Source organism: Mastomys coucha, unplaced genomic scaffold (genome assembly GCF_008632895.1).
Source record: "Mastomys coucha isolate ucsf_1 unplaced genomic scaffold, UCSF_Mcou_1 pScaffold3, whole genome shotgun sequence".
Taxonomy (NCBI): Eukaryota; Metazoa; Chordata; class Mammalia; order Rodentia; family Muridae; genus Mastomys; species Mastomys coucha.
The window spans coordinates 55,657,641-55,679,381 of record NW_022196909.1 but is presented as its reverse complement, the minus strand read 5'-3'; the positions used below and the strand labels follow the sequence as shown (position 1 = coordinate 55,679,381).

Below are 21,741 nucleotides of genomic sequence, written 5' to 3'. Positions count from 1 at the left end.
GGATTAGCCAATCCATTCCTGCCATTGCGGGCGCGCGTCTGATGACGTAAACGACACACGCCCGAAGGCGGGCCTTTTTCTGCAAGTGCGTTCGCTTTCTTCACTGACACTTCCGGCTCCGAGGTCCTTGACGTTTTCTCTCTTTTCCGGTTGTTTGGGCGGAGTAAGTCGGACGCGCGCTCTTTGAGTCGGTGAAGATACAGCGAAGAGTCGAGGCAGCGCTTAAGCGGCTGACAGATCCAGAGGGGGTAATTTTGAGCCTCACGCGTTTGTGGTAAACTCCGTTCTGTATTTTTTTTTTAAAGGGGCAATGTCTAATGACGGAATAGGTCTCTGCCATCTAGGGCAGCTGTTTGAGATAACTCCAAAGTGGAGTGAAAATGTCAGTCTTCGGTCTCTCTATTCCCCCGGACCCTCCCTGTCCTCGTTTCTGAAGCTCTGGACCTCGTCCTGGAGCGACTGACAGAGTAGCCCAAGTTCGCTCTCCTTAAGGGTTTACAGTTTAAGTTGAGATGAATCGGTTTAAACTAGTTTCAGTAAATCGGCAAAGAAAACAACAAGCAAACAGAAGCCGGGCGTCTTTTTCCACTCCCCCCATACAGATTCTCTCAAATCTAAACGGACTGGTTCATAAAGCAAAGCAGCATTGTCCTTTGAGCTCTCACGCCGTCCGACTTTACGCTGATTTCACTTAAGCACTTTATTTTCTCTTGGTCTTGGCTAATTATCCAAAGATACCCCGCAGCTGCCCATAAGTCAATTTGATTGCATTTAGTATATGGCATACATAATAATTGTTTTCATATCGCTGTCTTCCAGCCCACTGTTAAGCTATGATTTCCTGTGGATCTGGGAACAGTAAGGAATTTTTATCTTCTATTTTAATTTCTCCTCTCTCTCTCTCTCTCTCTCTCTCTCTCTCTCTCTCTTTCTTTCTTTCCTTTTTTAATTAACACTGAAGTTGAGTCGTCCCAACGGGTAGAAATCATGACCCTGGTTTAGATTCTTACAATGTCTGTCTCATGATCTGATCCAGGAGTTTTGTGTATGCCATCCTGCCATTTCGATATTACAGTACTCTTTTGTCTGTGAGAACTTTTAGGTAATTTACTGAACTTGGGGCTAGTAAGTTTTTAGTTAATTAGGATTTAGAAACTGAACTATTTGTCCTCCATTTATAGCTTGTTCTTAACTGCCATTTTTGACTCAAGGGGTATTTTTCACAGTGACCAGAAACAATTTTGGTTGTCACTTCTTGGAAGTGGGGAGATTCTGGGTTTTGTGAATAGAGATGAAAATGCTGCTTATCATCTTATAGTGCCAAAGCCAGTCTTTCACAACAACAACAAATATCTAAATATTAATGAGGTTGAAGCTTTTCCACTAGGAGCTATTAAACACCACTAACAAAGGAACAATTTTGTTGTGTTGCTTTTGTATTTCTGAACAGTTAATACTGATACTTTTGTTGACTACAATTTAAATTATTAACCTCATAAAGCATTCAGCACCAGCAATGAACCCTGATATAAACCATGAATTGGGAGTAATATGATGTGATTGTAGGTATACTCACTTCTGGCTTTCGTACCATTGATGTGGGATGTCAATGGCTGGTGAAGTAACAATGAATAGCAATGGTTAGGTAGCATATGAAAACAACTTTTACTTTTCTTACAATGTATTACAGTCTAAAGCTGGTCTGAGAGCTAGTCTATTTTCAAGTATTAGTCTTAGCTATTGGAAAAAATGAGATTCAAAAGATATGGCCAATTATTTTGTAATTGAGTTTGACACACATGAAATTCTGTTAAATTTCTATAGAGATCTTATTCTCAATGTCCGTATTTAAAATAATTGTACAAAATGGTTTGTAAATCACATCTACTACTGAGTTTAATATTATTGAGTATATAATATCTGGAGAAAATGATTGACAAAATGAAACTTTTGTCAAATGATGAGAATCATAAGAACCCACAGACTTTTATAGAGGCATAGAAGAAGAATGATTAGAAAGGATTTGGAAAGATAATGGCTCCTAATCTAAGAGACCAAGAAGAGGTAGGCTAGAAAACAATTCAGGTGCATGAGAGACAGGATTACTCTGTGCGTTAAGAAGTCAAATCTACCTAGAGAGGAAAACTGTTAATGTAAGAGTAAAAGAAGAGAATCAGAAAGTTGAATTATGTTTGATTCTTGAGGACTGTACATATCAAGATATAGAGTGTAAATGATAAACATATTAAGTGAAAATTTAGTCCATGCATTTTGTTCTGAAGTTTCGGATTGTGACTGACTTAAGGAATTCATACCGTTTTAATCTAAAGATCTCAGCCCCTACTTTCCCTCTCCTGTTAGATGCCCTTATTTAGTGAACATGAACTTCCTTAAAGTCAGTTCTCCTAGGAGAGGTCAACAGGTAAACCTGACTCAGTGTGGGCTGTTGTTTTAGTGGAAGTCAAGTTGTGGGAATGAGGTATTTAGAACTAAAACAAGGGAATAAGTCCAGGCATTGAGTACTATACTTCATTGCTCAATAACAGATACAGTGATTAGGGAGGTTCTATTAAATTTTGTACCTGATTTGTGCCTGATACTATAGTTCCTTTCCATCTTAAATGTTTTGTTGTTTGTGTGCTTTTAAGTTTTTTCAGGGGCTCAGCACTGGCTGCTCTTTAAAGGGCCTAGCCTCAATCCCAGCATACACACAATAGCTCACAGCCATCTCTGACTAAACCCAGAGGATCTGTATTCTCTGGCCTCTATAATCACCAGGCATGTTTGTGGTTCAAAGAAGTACATGCAGACAAAGCACTTAGATATAAAAATAAATAAATGTTAAAAACAACAAATTTTTAGAGCTTTAAAAGAAAATGGTTGCAAATTTAGTAGATACATGCTAAGAATTAAAACACATATATGTGAATATATACTTTTTTACACTGTGCCTAATTTATAATCTTATAAATCATTATAAAATACAGAAATGCATAGCTCATCATCAACTTGTTTTCTTTTTCTCAGAAATGAGTTTGATTATAAAAATCTACTAAAGAAAAGTTACTCAATGTTACCAGGGACAGCTCTATCACCATTGCCATGTCTGCTGTGTAGCTCCTGAGAATGCTGAGTCATCAGCTTCCTTGTGTAGCCTTATTACAGTTCACATAGTTCTGATGGAAGCGTAGCCTATCTCCTTATGAAGGACACACTTTCACATTGTGGAATGATAGAAAAGCCTAAACTGTATCTCTTCTCATCTTTGCCATAAATTAAGTTATGGTGAGCCTATTACTTGAATGTTCTCTGACCTGATATTGCTTTATATTTTCTGGAATTTAGAAATGGAGATAATATTGCATGCAGGAGTAAAAAAATTCAAAAGCATCTTTAAAGTAATTTTTCTGAAACCATACAAATGGTAGTCATTTTAAGCAGTGAAGATAAATTAATGTCTTTTTACGAATGAGAGCCAAAGGTTTGTGTTTGTTTGCTTGTTCATTTGATTTTTAGACAGGATTTCATTTATCTTGTCAAAGGCCTACCTCAAACCACTCTAACTGACAATGGCCCTTAACTTACAGTCATTCTGTCTCTGCTCCTGAGTGTTGAAGCTTCAGATATGCACCCCAAGCTAGATTTTATTAACATGATTAAATGTATTATAGCATAAGATGCTTTTCCCAAATTCTGAAAGACATAGTTTAGAACAATTAAATGTAGTCATTTTAGCTTCCTCTGGAAGCTGTTGGAAGCAGGTAAAGACACACAGCAAACATTAGGTGGAGCTTGAAGAACCCTTGGAAGTCGGGGAAGAAGGGGCTAGAGTTTCAAGGACACAAGAATCAATTCAGCAGGCCTCATAGGGGCTCACAGGGATTGAAACAGCAATCACTGAACCTTCTTGGGTCTGTAGTAGGTTTTATAAGTGTGTGTGTGTGTGTGTGTGTGTGTGTGTGTGTGTGTACGTGTGCTCTTTTGCCAGCTCTTGGAAGACCCTTTTCCTCATTACTGGGTTACATCATCCAGCCTTGATATGAAGGTTTCTGCCTAGTCTTACTACATCTTATTATCTATGTTTGGTTGCTATTGCTGGGAGCCCTGTTCTTTTCTGAAGGGAAACACATAAGCAGTGGTTAGGGGAAAGAAGAGGAGGCCCATGACTTGAGGAGTGGAAGAGGAAACTATGGCCAGTTGTATTGTATAAGAGAAGAATAAATAAAACTCTTTTTTAATGTACTCTTTTCAGTAAAAATTATACAAGCCTTTATCTCTGTTTTTCTTTTTTTTCACCTTTACAGACTATGTATCATTGTGATTGTACAGTTTAAATAAAAATGTCTGGTAAAGCAAATGCTTCTAAGAAAAAATCTCAGCAGGTGAAAAGAAATTTAAAACAAAGAGCTGGTAAGGAAGTGGATTTACCAGAGAATGAGGTAAGATCTCTTTCTTTCAGATCTCTTTGATTAGAAATATCTATTCTAGCCGGGCAGTGGTGGTGCATGCCTTTAATCCCAGCACTTGGGAAGCAGAGACAAGAGGATTTCTGAGTTCGAGGCCAGCCTGGTCTACAGAGTGTATTCTAGGACAGCCAGGGCTACACAGAGAAACCCTGTTTCTAAAAACAAAACAAAACAAAAAAGAAAAGAAAAAAAGAAATATCTATTCCTTCAAAGGGCTAAAAGTCAGTTTTACTACAAATTGTAATTTATATCACAAACTTTAGTGCATTCTTTGTTTATAATATCTACTATACTTTTTTCTGCCTCCTGGAAGGTACAGTATTTGTATACATGGAATATGTGTTGCAAAACCATTTTTTTATCTGTTGTTTGTTTGTGTGTCTCTAGGTTGGAAACACAGGGAAAAGAAACAGAAGTCATGGAGGACATTTGTCCTCTAAAGGTATTATTGTTCTGTGTCTTGTTTAAAGTGTTTTCTTCTGGTTTCCATGAAAAATGTTTCAGCATCTTGGTTATGAATTCGGAAATAGTAAAAGGTGGTTATAAGCAGCCACATCCACAGTATTTAATTCTAATAGCAAATATATAGAGGTTTACCTGTCACATTGAAAGGAACTTGGAGACAAATTATTATCTCTCACTCTGAATTACTCATCTTTGATATAAAGGAAAATCTACTTCTTCCTCTCCACGACACCTATGCTTTCAGTTCTGCCAGTACTGTACAGATAGTTTGCAATCACCAGCTTAAGCATTTCAAAGGTAATTAGTTAGAAATACCATTTCCTCAAACATCATTTCTTTGTAAGAAGATTCCTTACCTATTGGTGCAGATAGTATGCAGATATTCTATTTCATATGGTGCCATGCTTTTAACTTTGTAATTTATGAACTCCTGTAATTTTCATAGCATCCCCTTTTTCTTTACCTAATCTCTGTGAAGCCAATAATGTATATTATTGCTTATCCCTTGTAAGTAGAACAGTTCATTATCTAAGCCTTCTAGTAAACACTGTTGAGGTTTATCTGCTATATTGATAAGAAATAGAAAACCAATCTCTGTTCCCCTCTCTGAGTTACTCATCTGTGATCTAAAGATATACCAGTCAATGTTTATTTCTTCCTTGTTCTTTCTTTTCCAATGTTGGGTAGAAGTAGTTTTACAGTATTTTTGTTGAAACTCTTAAGAATAAAGTCATTTTTCAGAAACAAGTTTCAATAATAATAGCATGATTCTATATTGAAAAGTATTTGTATTGCACTGTCAGTTGACAGTATATCAGGTGTTGTCACAATAGCAAATGCATCTTCAGTAACTGACATGTTATAGCTGCAATAAGATATGAATTAAAAAATAGAATGCCTTAGCTTCATAATGCCACTACTGTTCTTTATGTTAAAGTTATTTTTAAGTGAATCTGCAAAACTTCTAGATTGATTAGACTCTCTTGTATTACCAGTAACAGGACAAACAAAATGTTTTCATCTAAAACGGGTAAAAATATCATCCAAGAAGAAGACAACAACCTGGCAACCTCTTCCAAGGAATATTGAAGAGTATTTGCAAAGTATGATGGAATCAGTAATTCTGTGAGTTTTAAAAAGTTTTTTTTTTCAGCTCTTAACTCTTAGGTATTTACTATTTACACTTGTCTCAGTGTCACTGCATGTCTGAGTGACTTTGTTCATGGAAGTGACAGCATGCCTAACAGACATCCTAACCATCAGAGAGATTGTTGAGTCGTACAGGTTCATAGTCCAGTGACTCTGCACCCTTGGGAGGCAAAACATCATGGCAGTGGGAGCAGTACTTTTCAGGAAACAAAACACAAGACTGGAACCAGGGACTGGGTGTCACTTAAAAGCATATCCCAGTGCCCTGTATATCATCCAGCCAGTCACTACCTCCTAGAATTTCCACGAACTGAAGAGCATATATTCCGCACTTATGCCAATGACAGACATAGCAAATTTATACCATGATAGTATTTTAAGGCAGTATTCTTCAATCTTAATTGGCATACCATAACAGTATTTTAAGGCAATAGAGTATTCTTCAACTTCAGAAAAAGATATTCATTGATTCATGATCAGCATTACCCTCACCAAAAAAAAAAAAAAAAAAAAAAAATTCTTAATATTCTTAATTGTAGAAACTTGGGAGTCTATTACTGAAGTAAAAATCAAGTCTGTGAGGGCTGTAGTCTCTAAAACTCTTAAATTGTTCTATTAATATTGCTTCTTCAGAAGTTATGTTCATGATTAACACTGTCTGTAAAAACTACCATGTTATATAAAACACAAACAGAACTCAACCATGATAGAATTCACCTGCACCAGAGAAGTTGTATATATGAATTCTTATGATGCAATATGATTCAAATAAGTTGACATCATTCTGCTTAAAGTGTTTGTGGGTAATAGAGGAAAAATGTGATGAGATTACCATGTGATATTTGTGAATGTGTGTGGGTCAATGAAACCCACCATTTTGTTTTATACCAGGAACAGTAAATATGAAACATAGATATACAATACTAAATACAGCACTAAAAATTTTAATATTATGAATTTCAATTAAAGGTAAGTTAAGTTGTTCAAAAATGTATCTAGTAAACCCACAGAACCAACTAAACTGAGCTCATAGGAGCTCACAGACACTAAACTGCCAACCAGGGAGCCTGAATGGGACTGACCTAGACCCTCTACACATATGTTACAGTTGTGTAGTTTGGTCCTGTGTGACTCCTAACAGTGGGAACAGGGGCTACCTCTGACTCTGTAGCCTGATTTAGACACCCTTTCCTCCAACTGGGTAGCCTTGTCCACCTTTACTAGGTGAAGAGGGGTCTAGTGTTACTGCAACTTGATGTGCCATGGCTGGTTAATATCCATGGTAGGGCTGCCCTTTTCTGAAGAGAAATAGGAGTGGATAGAGGTGGGCAGGCAGTGAGAAGAGAATGGGAGGAGAGGATGGATGTAAAAACTGATAATAATAATATAATAATAATAATATATCTAATATAAAGGAGGTGAATTATTCTGCTTAGTTAATGAGGATGAACACTTGAAAAATTTTTGAAATACAGATTGTATTATGTTTCAAAGTAATATTTATTCAATCTTTTTGTTCCCCAGTGGAATTTTAAACAAAAACATTAAAAGAAAAGAACAAATTCAGTACCATCTCAACCAGTTCAAGAAAAGGTAACCCATAGTTGGAAATGATTAAATTTTAATTATTTTTAAAGAGATTTCCACCTATCTTCTAAAGTAGATTTCTATAGAATAAGCCTTTCTATACTTTCTAGAGGAAATGATATTTGGAATTACATATTTATTAAGTTTCAGAGAATGTATACAAAAGAATATGATCCTCATATAACTTTTGTTGTCATACTTTTGTATTCTGTGTTTTGTGTCAGTATTTAAACAATACTTGATGCCATTACCTCCTTTACATTTTAACAACTTAAAGTAAGCGCTTACAACTCACTTTGTCTCACTTTTCCATTGCTGTTGTTCACCCTACTGTTTTCCTTCACCTCTGTCTCAGTTAAATTTTCTTTCGCTTTGGGAAAACACCAAACACAGCTTGGGAAGGAAATGGTTTATTTCGCCTTACAGCCTGTAGTTGATCAGTGAGGAAAGCCAGAGCAGAAACCTGGAGATGGAAAACTCGAGCAGAAGCCATGGCGGAAAACTGCTGATTGGCTTCCTCCTTGTAGCATTCTCAGTCTGCTTTCTTACAGCACCCAAGACTACCAACTCAGCCGTGGTTATTACCCACAGTGACCTGGGCCCTCCTACATCAATTGTCAGTCAAGAAAACACACCACAGGCCAATCTGGGGGGAGTGTTGTCTCTGTTGAGGTTCTGTCTTGCCCACACAAGTCCATATTGTATTGCTCAGTTATTTACACAAGCAACGGATTTAATCTATCTTGTTGATTTTCTCAAAGAACCAGCTCTTGGTTTATTTTATTCCTTGTATTGTTCTCTTTGTTTCTAATTTATTGATTTCAGCCCTGAGTTCGATTTCCTGCCATCTGCTCCTCTTGGGTGTGTTTGCTTCTTTTTCTTCTAGAGATTTCTGGTGTTCTGTTAATTTGCTAATATGAGAACTCTCCAATTTCTTTACAAAGGCACTTAGTGCTGTCAACTTTCCTCTTAGCACATCTTTCATTGTGTCCCATAAGTTTGTGTATCTTGTGCCTTCATTTTCATTAAATTCTAGAAAGTTTTTAATGTCTTTATTTCTTCCCTGACCCAGTGATCATTGAGTAGAGAGTTGTTCTGGTTCCATGAGTTTGTAGGCTGTCTGTTGTTTCTGTTGTTGTTGAAGTCTAGCTTTAACCCATGGTCGCTGACTGGGACCTGGATAAGAAAATGTTCCTATACTTGTGCTGATTTTACTTCATTATTGATATGAACTAAGTCATGTTCCTTTCCCCATGAGTAGACAAAAAGTGCTGCCACCCAGACCAATCTTTTAGCTCAAATCTGAACACAAAATTTGTTATCTTAAATTAGTTTTATGCAATATTTCTTTAAAATTTCACTTTTATTTGTGTATGTCTGTACACATTCACACATAAGCTATGGCATGCATTGAAGGTAAAACACTATGTTGAAGAATTAATTCTCTTCTTCTACCTTGTGTTCCAGGGGTTGAATGCAGGTCGGCAGGCAGGCATGCTAAGGGTCTAGGGCCTTTACCCCATGAGCCATCTTACCCGCCCTATAAGTCAGAGTCTTATGATAGTGAATTTTCCACTAGTTTGTGAAATTCCACTAGATAGAGAAGATTCCATCAGTTTGGCACCCAAAAAAAGGTTCAAATTTTGGAACATTTTGTGTGTTTTAGCTTTGGAGGGTGTCTTAGTTAGGGTTTCTATTCCTGCACAAACATCATGACCAAGAAGCAACTTGGGGAGGAAAGGGTTTATTCAGCTTACTTCCACATTGCTGTTTATCACCAAGGAAGTCAGAACTAGAACTCAAGCAGATCAGGAAGCAGGAGCTGATGCAGTGGCTATGGAGGGATATTCCTTACTGGCTTGCTTCCCCTGGCTTGCTCAGCCTGCTCTCTTTAAAACTCAAGACTTCCAGCCAAGGGATGGCACCACCCTCAAGGGGCCCTACCTCCTTGATCACTAATTGAGAAAATGCCCCACAGCTGGATCTCATGGAGCCACTTCCCTAACTACAGCTCCCTTCTCTGTGATAACTCTAGCCTGTGTCAAGTTGACATACAAAACCAGCCATTACAGAGAGTGTTCACCTTACAGTAGAATTTTTAGAAAAACTACAGTTACTGTGGCAGAAGCAACTACAGTAATTTTATTCTTCATTTCTTTCTCATAAATTTGAAGAATCAAGCTTGAGAACATTATTTTGCTGTCTGCTGGAAGTAGGAACTCACACAGATAAGACTTCATTTATGGTATAGAATAAAATCCATGTCCTACTACTCTACAGCAAAGCTTGTAGACATCTTCTTATCTGCCTCAGCTTTAAAACTAAATGATCTTTCAAAACATTTAGATTAACCTTTATTGGCTGCATACTTTACAGTAAAAGGTGGGGTCAGACTCAGAACTTCTAGAGTACTTTCTTTTATCCAACATTCCATTCTAAACTGACAGACTCACATGCTATAGTATTATAGAAAATGTATTTAAACAATATTAAGAAATGCTGATATTAAAGTATATTATAAAATATGTAAACTAAAATATTTTCTAGTAAAGTAGCCTTAGCATTCCATGATTTGAGGTAATTGTTAATGTATTTTTTTAAAAAATTTTTATTGGATATTTTCTTTATTTTCATTTCAAATATTATCCCCTTTTCTGGTTCCCCCTACCTGAAACCCCCTATCCCATCCTCCCACACCTGCTTCTATGAGGGTGTTCCCCATTCACCCACCCACTTCCACTTCCTTACCCTCCAACCAGACCCTCCAGAGCTCCCAGGGACTAACCCACCAACCAAGGAGTACACATGGAGGGACCCATGGCTCCAGCTGCATGTGTAGCAGAGGATGGTCTTGTTGGGCATCAATGGGAGGAGAGCCCTTGGTCCTGTTAATCATGTATTAAAAAGTTAGGTGATGTTTTATCAGGAGTGTTTTGGGAAGGAATGTCATTAGCCATTGTAAGGAAAAAAATAAAAGAATGTTGTGGCCCTTTCAAGTGTGAAAAAAATGAAACTTAAAGAAAATGCTATTCTTTACAAAAGTAAACATGTTGTAAATGTTGTATTCTATTTTTAAGATTGCTACAACAATGTGCAACACTGAAAGTCCCTCCAAGAAAGCTGAACTTTGTAACAGATGTGTCAAAGCTGCTGAAAATGGAAAAGGCACAGGAAAGAGTGAATGAAGAGAACCTGGCTTCACTGCAGGTATGCTATTCAAAAGGGCCTCTGTAATTAAGAGAGCTGGGGAAAGGGAAGAAAGAAATGTAAGCGTCATAGCATTAGTGGTCTAGCATTAAACTCAAATTTTGGATTAGAGTTTTTGTTGATTTTTGTATGTTTCGTAAGAAAAGCAAGGCTGTCACTTGAACATTCAGCTTCTAAATTTGAAGTGTTTATGATTTATCTATGGTCAAGTAGCAGTGCCACTTTTGTAAAAAAAATTTAAACAATATTTTTCATGTTCTCTGATCATAAGAAAACAACTGCTTTTCCACTGCCTCTGCCTAGTTACACAGAAGCAGAGGTTTGGATGCATTCAACAGTCAGCTTCACTCATATTCCACAGCCATGGCCAAGGATGGCATACCTGCTGAAGGTGTAATGGATGTCTCTTGTGGAAGAGCTGTTGAGGACTCTGCCCTCACCCATGATGGCCAAGCACGTGGTATATGTGAAGCAGCCAGAGCACCAAGTCAGTCTCTGTGCTTGCATCCAATTGTGATGAGCCCATGTATGTCAAACTGATGGAGGCACTTTCTGTTGAGCACCAAATCAACCTGGTTAAGGTTGATGACAAGAAACCAGGGGAATAGGTAGGCCTCTGTCAAATTGGTTGAGAGCGGAAGCCACAGGAAGTGGTTGGTTTCAATTGTGTAGTAGTTAAGGACTATGGCAAAGAATCCTCAGCCAAGGATGTCATCCATCGAGGAGTATGTCAAATACAAGAAATTAATTAAATAAAATTTTGGCTGATTTAAAAAAAAAAACCCACAAAAGTGGAAATGAAAATAAATAAGCAAAATAAAACAAAACCAAACAAAAAAACCATAATAAGACCAAAAAGTCTACAAAAAATAAAATTAGTTTATTTTACGTTAGCCAAATGCTCCTAGGCATGGGCAACTCCATTCTTTTACTCTATTTTAGTTGAATTTGCAATATTTGTCATTGCAAAGTCTTATCACTGAGTGTTGTAGAATTCTACAACATTGGTTCCATACTGTTATGGAAGGTTGTAGTCATCACTGTGACTGTTATTATCTCTATAGCCCATGTGTATGGAGGACTTTGTTTCCAAACACACCATAGTCACATCTCTAATCCCCATCACGGTCTGAAGAACCTAAACTTTATCTGATTTGAGAAAGAATGCTACTTTTTCCAGGTGAGCCATAAACAATCTGCTTAAAGTGAATGAATGTTAACCTGTCAGAGTCTCATTATCAAGGAAGTACTCTCCCCTATAATTTTCTGTTTCTTTTTGAAAGAAGGTTTCCTAGATCCAAGGCTGTCCTCAAACTCCTCATCTTCCTGCCTCTATCTTTACCTGTGATTGGAAGCTGATGCCTCGATGCTCAGGTTTCCCATGTAATCTTTTTTTATTCATCAGTTGAAGAAGACATTTATTGAGGATAAGGAATAAGGCATGCAGCAGATCACAGAGAAAAAGACCCTCCACAAAGCAGCGGAACTGAGGAAGCTGAGTTGTTTAGGTCTTGGGAGGTTCTTCCTCACCTAATTTAATGGTTAGTCAGCTTGAGGAAAGACAGGAGAGCTGATTGGCCCCAGTCCATGGCGAGTGACACAAGGCCTCTGTTGTAAACTGCCAATGTTTTGACTCTGGTTAGGAGTGTGAGGAAAAAGCCAGCCATCTTGAAATTTGCTGCCTTTATTACCTAGCCATAACCTCTGTCTCCCTATCTGTCTGCCTACCAGGAAGTCTGTCTAACTCCTAGTCCCTCATTTTCCCTTTTTAGAAACCACCCTGTTGCTGGGGGCCTGGGGGTTGGGTTGTCTATCACTCTAGCGTCCTTGGACTGTCAAAATGGTCTATGAGGGAGGAGAAGCAGTCATAATGCCTAAGAAGGGGATCAATCTAAGTGGCCACAATAAAACTTAAAACAATTGCAAATTCTGAACATGAGCTATCCAATTGGTGATAGATAGCACGTTTCTTTAGGCTGTGCTATTTGAGAAAGTAGGCTCTTAATGATTCAGTGATCCTCGGAATAAATTCTGTGATGAAGGTCCCCAAAATTTTACCATGTAGATGTTGTTTATTTCTCTGCCAGATACAGAATTAAAAGGCAGGGAGTAGCTGGGAATGGTAGCACATACCACTAATCCCAGCACAGAGGCAGGCAGATCTCTTGAGTTCAGGCCAGACTGTTCTACAGAGTCCCTTCTAGGACTACACAGAGAAACCCTGTCCTGAAAAATCCATGAATGAATGGATGGATGAATTCAAGCAAGCTCAATCTTGAACTCAACAGTAGCATCAGTGAAATCTTGAACACAAGAAACCAGCAGTTGGAGAAAGGCTTTTATTCGAAGCAAAGAAATTTACATGCAACAGGAAAAAGGGAAACATATACAGGGAGAAAAAACCCTCTACAAAACAGAGGGGACACAAAAGCCAAAATCCCCAAATATAATTTAGAGGGATCGTAGCCAAGCAATAACCTTCGCTTGGGGCTTTTGCCCTTCAGGATAAATTATTGCATGCCATTTTCTTTTAATCTGTTAGGCTACCAATAATAAACTGGTATACGTGGTTTACTTTATAATTGTCTTAATCTGTACTTTGTAAATCCACCAGCCAGTTCATAGCAGTGTGGTGCTAAGAAACAGGTTAACTTCACCATAGAATGCAGTCTACAGAATTCTAGCTTTGGGACATTCATGAAAAACAAACAGCCTGCTTCCTTCTACCTAGAAATTTCAGTGACAAAGAACTGAATCAAAAATACTTAAAGGAAAATAAACAATCATAACCAATATGGAGCCTGACGCAAAGTATAAACTGGTTCCTGTGCACAAAGAAATCAAAAAGTGAAAATGTTCAATATTATACAATTTATTAGGGTTTTAACTAATGTGGTATACTGATCTTACATATTTGTTAAATCCTTTAGAATTGTACATTGAAATATTTACAAGTGAAATGGTATGATGTCCAGGATATACTCTAAAATAGTGCATCTTTAATGACCCAGAAGCTGATTTATACTGTACGTGGCCTGCAGTCAGCATATTCCTGTTGCTGTGATATTTGTTTCATTAATTTTGCATATATTATCTTTTTTCTAAATTAACATTTCTTTAAATTAGAAAATATCTATACAGTGTTTTATTAATTTTATTAATATTAATTCCAGTGCCTAGCATCCCATTCTTTTGGCATATTAAAACAGCAGGCATTCAAATGTTCCTAACTAAAATTAAAAATACTTTCATTTGTTTCTAGCACTTGAAATTACCTATTTAAAAAAAAAAAGAAAGAAAGAAAGAAATTACCTGTTACCTGAAGTCCTTGGGCCGTGCAACTCCTACACAGAGCTTTGCAGAATCTCTAGTGCTCGTTAGCTTCTGTGTTAAGGTTTTGAAGAAGCATTGATGGGCAGAGTTATCTCCTTATCCTGCCTTATAACTCATTGTTATATTGGCCAAGCAGCTTTCTAGAGGGTCTCTTTTTGGAAGATAAGCAAAAATAAAGTTAACAATTGAAACTGCGGGACAGTTTCATAATGGCTTCTTGCAAAGTGTCTTAAAATATAAGGTATTATATATATACAATCTCCTAGGGTTTCATTTATCATAAACTTACTTTAAAATATTAACTTTTCTTTTTGGCTTTAGGAAGAAATAGACAGAATAGTAGAGACCACAGAGTCAATGACTAAGAATATTCAAAGCCTAAAGAACAAAATTCAGATTCTGACAAATGAAGTAGAGAAAGCGGAACGGGAGATGAAACAGGTAATGGTTGAATGCTAGTACTTAAATATAATTTTTAATGCTAAAATGTCACCAGGATAACTTGAGTTTTGCAAGGTGAACAAAACCAGCCTTTTGAAATAATCCCTAGCTTTCTGTTTCTATTTAGGTATTTCACATAGATAGCAATAAAGTACTTGCTCTTCCAGAACTTTCTCAGAAAAGTCTTAAAGCACCCATACTTCAAGTAAGTACCCATTTACCATATTGACTATTGCCAAACACACACACACACACACACACACACACACACACACACACACATATAAAACCATATCCCATTTCTTTAAACAAACTAATCCTGTTATAAAACTTTTGATAAATTACTTTTCTTTACTTGGCATATAACATTTTCTGTCCATTCATGTACACACGTTCTTATCAGTATTTATATAATATTCCATTACACAGATATACCATTGTTGTAAAGTACTGATAGAAATAAGAGATTTAATATTATATTCCTTTATACTTTTATATATTTTCAATAGTCATAACTATAGGCATATCCTTGTTTGACTTTTAACAAAGTTATAGAGCTCTTTAATCACATTGTGGTATGTGATTAATCAGTACTCTTGTAATTTGTCTTTTTTCCAAAGAATTCATTGATACTGTTATATAAATGCTCTTTTTATTACCTGGAATATGCCAGCAGAGCAGGAAAGGGGACAGGGGAAGACTTATTTGAAAACAAATGGCTACTGGTTGATGACTAGTGACTTTGAATGGTAGTTGCTTAAGATTGTAATATGTTTCCAAATAACAGATGTTTGACATTTTTCATCATAAAATGCTAAAATTAATTGTACTGTCTTACCCACAGAAAGAAATTTTGGCACTAATTCCAAACCAGAATGCCCTTCTGAAGGACTTGGATGTTCTTCATAATTCAGCCCCTGTGAAGAGCATGTCAGCATTCATTCAAGAAGCCTATAGGAAACTTGATGGCTCCTAAAGATGGGGTTTTGTTTTAGTGTTTAAGCCATGTTCCATATTAACATTTGTTCATGAATTATAAAACTTTTTTCCTTTTTATAGCAGCCTCTCACTCTGTAGCCCAGGCTGGCTCAGCACATACTCTGTCTCCCCTTAGGCCTTGAACTTATAGTAATCCTGCCTCAGCATCCTGAGTGCTAGGATTACAGGGTGAGCTTCACATCTGGCCCAAAGGTGCAAACTTAACTGTTCAAACAATTAACCTTTGTTATCTACCTTAAAACTAGCCTTTGTGGACTTATCATTAGTATCTAATGTCCTAAAAACATAGCAGTTGCTAAATCTAGGAAATCTATGTATATGTAGATATTTGCTAAAACTGAGAATTATTCTTAAAAATAAAAACATGTCATGATGTAATAGTTTCTGATGTGTGAATAAAACTTTTTATTGGAAGTCGCTTTGTGCCTATGAAGAGTGGGTGTACAGCACTTGATAGAAACATTAGTATCTTTCTCTCTCCTTTGACTGGTAGCCTGCATTTTCTGTCCAGCCATGTAGAACTTGAGAAATCCCAAATGCCTTCTTAAATCCCTCATCTCTATGGAATTATTGCTATTTTTTCAGGTGTTTTTGCACTGAAGATAATAACATGTTGGTTCTTTGGCTAGTGAATTGTTAGATGTTGGATATTTTTTGCTGCCACCAAAGCATACTCTAAGATTGTTTAAAGAGAACCTGAGTACATATATCCTTCCAGATAAATGCAAAACAAACAACAAAAAACAGCTAGAAAACTTTGTGAAAAAGCCCAGTATTGGAGAAGTGACCACCAAAGGTAGAAGGCACTCAGATAAAAGAGGAAGGGCAGCAGTCTGGGGTTACAAATACTAAAATGTGAGATTTGCAGCGAGAGCATGGGTGTTGGCTTAACAGGAGGATCCCAGCACCGTGCAGTGCAAAGAAAGGTTGCTATGTTAAGCTCCACAAAAATGGCCCACAGCTAACCAAAATGTTCCTGCGCTTTGTGAGAAACCGTTATAGGTTTCTCATGTTGTGTCAGTCATGAGACAGCCTGCTGTTAGTGCACACTAAGGGTTTTTATCTTCTATCTCCACAACTATCCTCTAGAGTAACATATGTGCCAGCGAGCTGACAGGGAAGGTAGCAATTTTGATCAAGACTGTTAATTATATCAAGCTGCATTCCAGCAAACACTTTCTCATAAACCTTGTAAAATTTATATATGTGAAGAAATAATTCCATAACAGTTCTGAAATCATCTCTAAGTAACAGTATATTGATTTAGAGTGAGTAGTACATTGGCTTGGATTTTGTTATCTACTTATAACTGTAGTTGAATTTTTTAAGATTTATTTATTTTATGTATATGAGTACACTTGCTATCTTCAGACACACCAAAAGACGGCATCAGATCCCATTATGGATGGTTGTGAATCACCGTGTAGTTGCTGGGAATTTAACTCAGGATCTCTGGAAGAGCAGCTAATGCTTTTAACAGCAGAGCAATCTCTCCAGCCCCAAATTTTCTGTTCTACTAGAGTATTTTTTTTTAATTTATTTAGGAAATTCCATAATACTGCTAATGTCTCCCAAACAGAACTATTTGGAAGATTTACCTATGGTTAAATATCTTTGGATTGATTCTGTTGTAGAAGGAGGTCATGGGTTAGCGATCCTGGAGTTGTTTTAAGCCTAAAAAACAGAAGCAGAATTGTCTTAAGAAGGTCAGGAGGACTTTAGGAGAGTAATAGATTCCACAGGATGCCTTAAAATCCTGCAACTGAAAACTTGGTTCTTTTAGACTAACAAAACGCTAAGTCATTGATTTTTATCATTAGCTAGAACATTTACACCAGCATACTGTTTTCCCCACGATACCTCCTTGATAGATATTCAAGTCAACTAGAATATCAGTTTATCATTAATGCTGAGTGAGAGCCATCTCATTTCCATGGCTGAACTGCTCCCCTCCCAGCTTTGGAAGTAGAGCCTTTAACTTAGAGCCGTGCTACACTCCAGGACATATAACAGGCGATCAAAAACATAGTTTTTCTTTAAATGCTTTATCGTGAATGATTTCAGGTAAATATACAGCTAATATTCTTTGTCCCCAAGTAGATGCTAAGTAAGGTATGTGTGAACAGCAGGTGTCAATGTAGCAAAAGCAAGTGTCCTAGCAAACAAAGTCAATGCTGTAATAAACACAGAAAACCGAATGGAGCTCTGGTGGATTTGTAAAAGATGGCTCTTTTATTGAGCACACAACAGAGTGGAGAACAGAGCAGTCATTAAACAAAGCCCTAATATATAAAACGAACTGCAAAATAGCTGTATGATAAATACCAAGAAAAAATAGGTTAATTCTTAAAAAGAAAAGTTTAAAAGTTAAGAAATGTTTGAATAGTATTCAATCTTATAGTGATCACTTCGACATAGAAACTAAGTGCTTTCACCAGTTAGGTTAGTGAATATTTATCATTTTGAACTAAGAGTGAAACGTTAATTCAGGGAAATAAATGTTCAGTAATTTGGTATAGCCATTTTAGCAAACATACTACACAGGTAAGTTACAGCCTCCGTGCTCGCCATTTAAATTCCTTATATAAGCCTCTCTATTCCCTGCCAACTCTGTTTGCATATCTTCAACAATTAGGCTCTGTTATGTGAAACACCTGCAGTAGACCCTACGATTAAAGGATTTAGTTTTATTTGGTTGATATCATTTCTTTGCATTCTCTGTTTACGAAAAGTATGCAACTTGCACCTGTCAAAATTAGTAGTTGGATTGTTCGCACTGGCTTCTTTTCTAAACATGAAGTCCTCTCATGTTTCGTTCACTACCGAGAAATATTAGGCTTTGGGTAAAAGAGAAATTCAAATTTCCCAGTTGAGTCATAGTGGGGCTACAGGTGTGAGCCCTGTTTGTGTTCAAAGGAGCTTTTCTTACAAAGCTGCCTTCTTGCCTACCTCTTTTTACTACTAAATCACCACACAGCCAGTTCTTGGCTTAGATGTTTTGCCTTCTTGTTCTTTGAGGGGGTCTCCCTTTGTAGCCCAGGCTGGCCTCGAACTTTTGTGAGTTCTACTGGCTCTGATTAGAGAATGCTGGGATTCCAGGCATGCACCACAATGCTCCGTGTGCTACCCTCTGATATAGCCTCTGTGACAAGAATGAATTACTATAGCAATAGTACAAAGATAGTAATGATTCAGTTCAAAATGAACAAAAAGAAGAAAGATGTCTTCCAAATTCAAGGAAACTATTTTAGAAAGTTTTTTTTTTTAAAGAAAATGTTCATTTATGGACCAATAGGGGGGAAAAGTATGTCTTAGTCAAGTTTAACAATTCTCATTCCTAAAGAAGCTCTTAAAATGAATGCAAGTTTCAAATGAGACAAATATGGCAAAGGGGTCTTTGTGACAGTAATGATGTTAGGGTTGTGTGTGTGTGTGTGTGTGTGTGTGTGTATATGTGTGTGTGTGCCTGCATACTAGCTCATTCCTGTACTATAACAATATTTAATCTCATAAGAACCCAGAGGGAATTAGACCTCATGATACTTAATATTTATCCATTTGGCAAATAAACTGAGAAACCAGAAAGATAAGGATCTTAAGATCAAAAATAGGCTGTGATAGGTTTGAGCATGTACAACATAGTTGAAACCTTGAGTTTTTTTAAACTTCCTGAACTACAGTTGTAAGGAACTATTAAATATCAGTGGATCCCGTCACAGCATCATGGATCTTTGTTTTTCTTTGGAAATAGTAAGTGAAGTACAGAATTAGTTTACTAATTCTTGTGTTTACTGAGGAAAACCAGTTCACATTTATTTTACGTTCACTCTCACACACATTCTAAGTTTGAGTTGAGTGCTCACCTTACTCCAAGATGCATACTGCAGAATAATCTGCGTCAACCAATTGAGTTTTTCTGGGAAGTACACTCGGCCTTTGTTATTTTCCCTCAGGCCAGAAGCAAGCATTCTGAGTAGTTCTGATGTTATTCAAAACGAAGAACCTTGAAAAGAGTAGAAGCTTGTTTTGAATGCACTTGTACAGGATATAGTTCACATTGGGAGAGACATTTCTATCTCGGAGGCCATAAATAATCTGATTTCTAAATAATTTTCCAGGAAGCTCTACACACATTTTTAATTCCACAATAATAGACTGAGTTTAGTTTTCAGGTCTATATATCTCTTAGTATTTATTTTTTAAAAAAGTACTCAACTCTTAGGACCACAAAAAAAGCTATACGCTGCTCTCACATGTCTTAAGTTTGTGTGTATTAACATACAACACTCTGAAATTTAGCAAAATGTAATTTACATAACAATTTCCCAAATCAATGGTTTTCAGTTGCTGGTTGCCCCATTATTCCTGGGGCCAGGATCTTTTAGTGTGAATGGCCTTCCTAACTTACCGAGGCTGAGCAGCTAAGACCGTAAACAGCATCCTCCCCTGTGACTGCTTCAAGCAAACACTCTCCCTATGCTGCTGACACATTTCTGCAGCTTAGTTTCCTAAGGTGAGTGTAGCATGTTATATTCCGAGATGCTCAGAACAACTCTCAGTTTCTCAAAGGTCCTTTTCTGAGACTTTCGTAGCCTTGGAAGTTTACGGCAACAAAATCATTTTCTTGCAAATAACTTAAAAGTATTCAAGAAGTCAGTTTGATAATCACTTTCCTATTGTACTTCCTTTGCCTGGCTTCTGTTCTATTTCCATCCAATAAGAGTCTGTTAAATAGATAGCCATGTCTAAAATGTAGAGAGAACTCAAGATTCATATTTGTTGGCTTTCACACTACAAGACTAGATGAGGTTGGAAAGAAATGGATTGCAAATAGTGCTACATTTAAGATGATTTTTTAGTCAGGCCCTACATAAATCCCTCCCCTTCTCCAGGTGTGGCCACTCTCCCTCCCCTTTCCACTAAGGCTTAATTAGAAAAGTAGCCCTGACGTATAAGTTTACCGTTTACACAGAAGGAGCTCTGCATGGATACACAGCTATAATACCTGTTTCCAACTGAACTCTCTACAGCAAGGTATGTTATGAAAATAGCATCTTCCCAAAAATTAGTTTATCAGGAAAAAAGTGAGAGATGCAGAAAAGATAAAAATTCATTTTGTATAGATAGAATAAATTATTAGGTTTAGAGGAAAGAACACGTTTGTGTGGTTTCATTTTTCTTTTTCAATTTTTATAGGAAAATAAACATTATGAGGTTTCAAACTCTACTGTGGTATGATTGTAACTTGAGTAACAAAAGATATATCATCTGTACCAGAAATCCTTTAATATGTGAAATTTCAAGCAATGGATTACAGGTGCTCAAAAGAAACTTGCCTTGTTTAAAAAGGAAAGAAAAACAGTCCTATTTTTAACCTTAATCTTGATTCATTTCCCCCAACTCTAAAGTGCCACATAGAGAGAAAGCACAAGAATTGTGAATCTCATTGATGAGGAGTTTTGTTGTTGTTTTGTTTGGTTTGGTTTGGTTTTTGTCTTTTTCCTGTTACATGATATTTTTATCAGAATCAGAAATCAGAACTGAATCTGAAGCTTCACAGCTGAAGGAAAATGGTTTTATTCCATGGGAGACTGAGTGTTCATTGCTATTCTCTTCAGCAAGGAGCCTCCCTGAATATAGTTCTGCAAATTGGAGTCTACTTTCAGTAACTTCCAGAGGCAGGAACAGTAAAGGACCCTTCCCAGGGCACTGGTAAACCTAACCAAACCCTTCCTTCCCCAGTAGCTACCCTCTAGAGCTTTAGTAAACTTCTGTTGTGTTATGTGACTCAGATTGTGGGAACTTGGTAGCGTCGTCTTTGAAAATTTAAAAAATACTTTTTTAAATTAATAATTGCAATTTAAGATTTACCAGCAGCTGAGATACCATAGTAAAGAGGTAGTTTTTCCAGAACAAGCTTCATCCATCACACCTGTGATGCAGTGACCTCTGCAATTTCTGCAAATTTGGAAAACTGGATTGCATGATTTATGGTAGTGGATGATTATTTTCACATGAACTCTCCATGAAAATTATAATGAAGAAAAAATACTGGCCATTTTGTTGCAAATGGTGTGCCACCAAAAAAAAAAAA

General features: G+C 36.9%; 1 protein-coding gene, 1 non-coding gene and 1 pseudogene across 6 annotated transcripts; all 3 read left to right on the top strand.

Moving 5' to 3' along the window:
• The first annotated feature begins 74 nt into the window (after nt 1–74).
• On the top strand, nt 75–16,061 carry Cenpq (centromere protein Q). Of its 5 annotated transcripts, XM_031347057.1 has the most exons (10): nt 75–274; nt 3,028–3,285; nt 4,305–4,439; nt 4,854–4,908; nt 5,927–6,056; nt 7,605–7,673; nt 10,745–10,874; nt 14,529–14,648; nt 14,776–14,853; nt 15,493–16,061. In XM_031347057.1, the coding sequence occupies exons 3-10, from the start codon at nt 4,341–4,343 to the stop codon at nt 15,622–15,624; spliced, it is 813 nt and encodes a 270-aa protein (XP_031202917.1). In that variant the 5' UTR covers nt 75–274; nt 3,028–3,285; nt 4,305–4,340; the 3' UTR covers nt 15,625–16,061. The 5 variants fall into 5 exon arrangements, with proteins under 5 accessions (XP_031202917.1, XP_031202918.1, XP_031202920.1 ...); XM_031347058.1 differs by lacking the exon at nt 3,028–3,285 and having other exon boundaries at nt 75–248; XM_031347060.1 differs by lacking the exon at nt 3,028–3,285 and having other exon boundaries at nt 76–274; nt 5,933–6,056.
• Nucleotides 10,920–11,630, top strand: LOC116075385 (annotated as a pseudogene).
• Nucleotides 16,062–21,510: 5,449 nt separating the features above from the next.
• LOC116075609 lies at nt 21,511–21,672 on the top strand. Its single transcript, XR_004112642.1, has one exon. It is a non-coding gene; the product is annotated as a U1 spliceosomal RNA (small nuclear RNA).
• Nucleotides 21,673–21,741: the final 69 nt, after the last annotated feature.

Coding starts and splice junctions, on each gene's coding strand:
- Cenpq (XM_031347058.1), top strand. CDS start 4,341: ATGTCTGGTAAAGCAAATGCTTCTAAGAAAAAATCTCAGCAGGTGAAA. Junction 4,440..4,853: donor TGGATTTACCAGAGAATGAG/GTAAGATCTCTT, acceptor GTGTGTCTCTAG/GTTGGAAACACAGGGAAAAG. Junction 14,649..14,775: donor CGGAACGGGAGATGAAACAG/GTAATGGTTGAA, acceptor GTTTCTATTTAG/GTATTTCACATAGATAGCAA.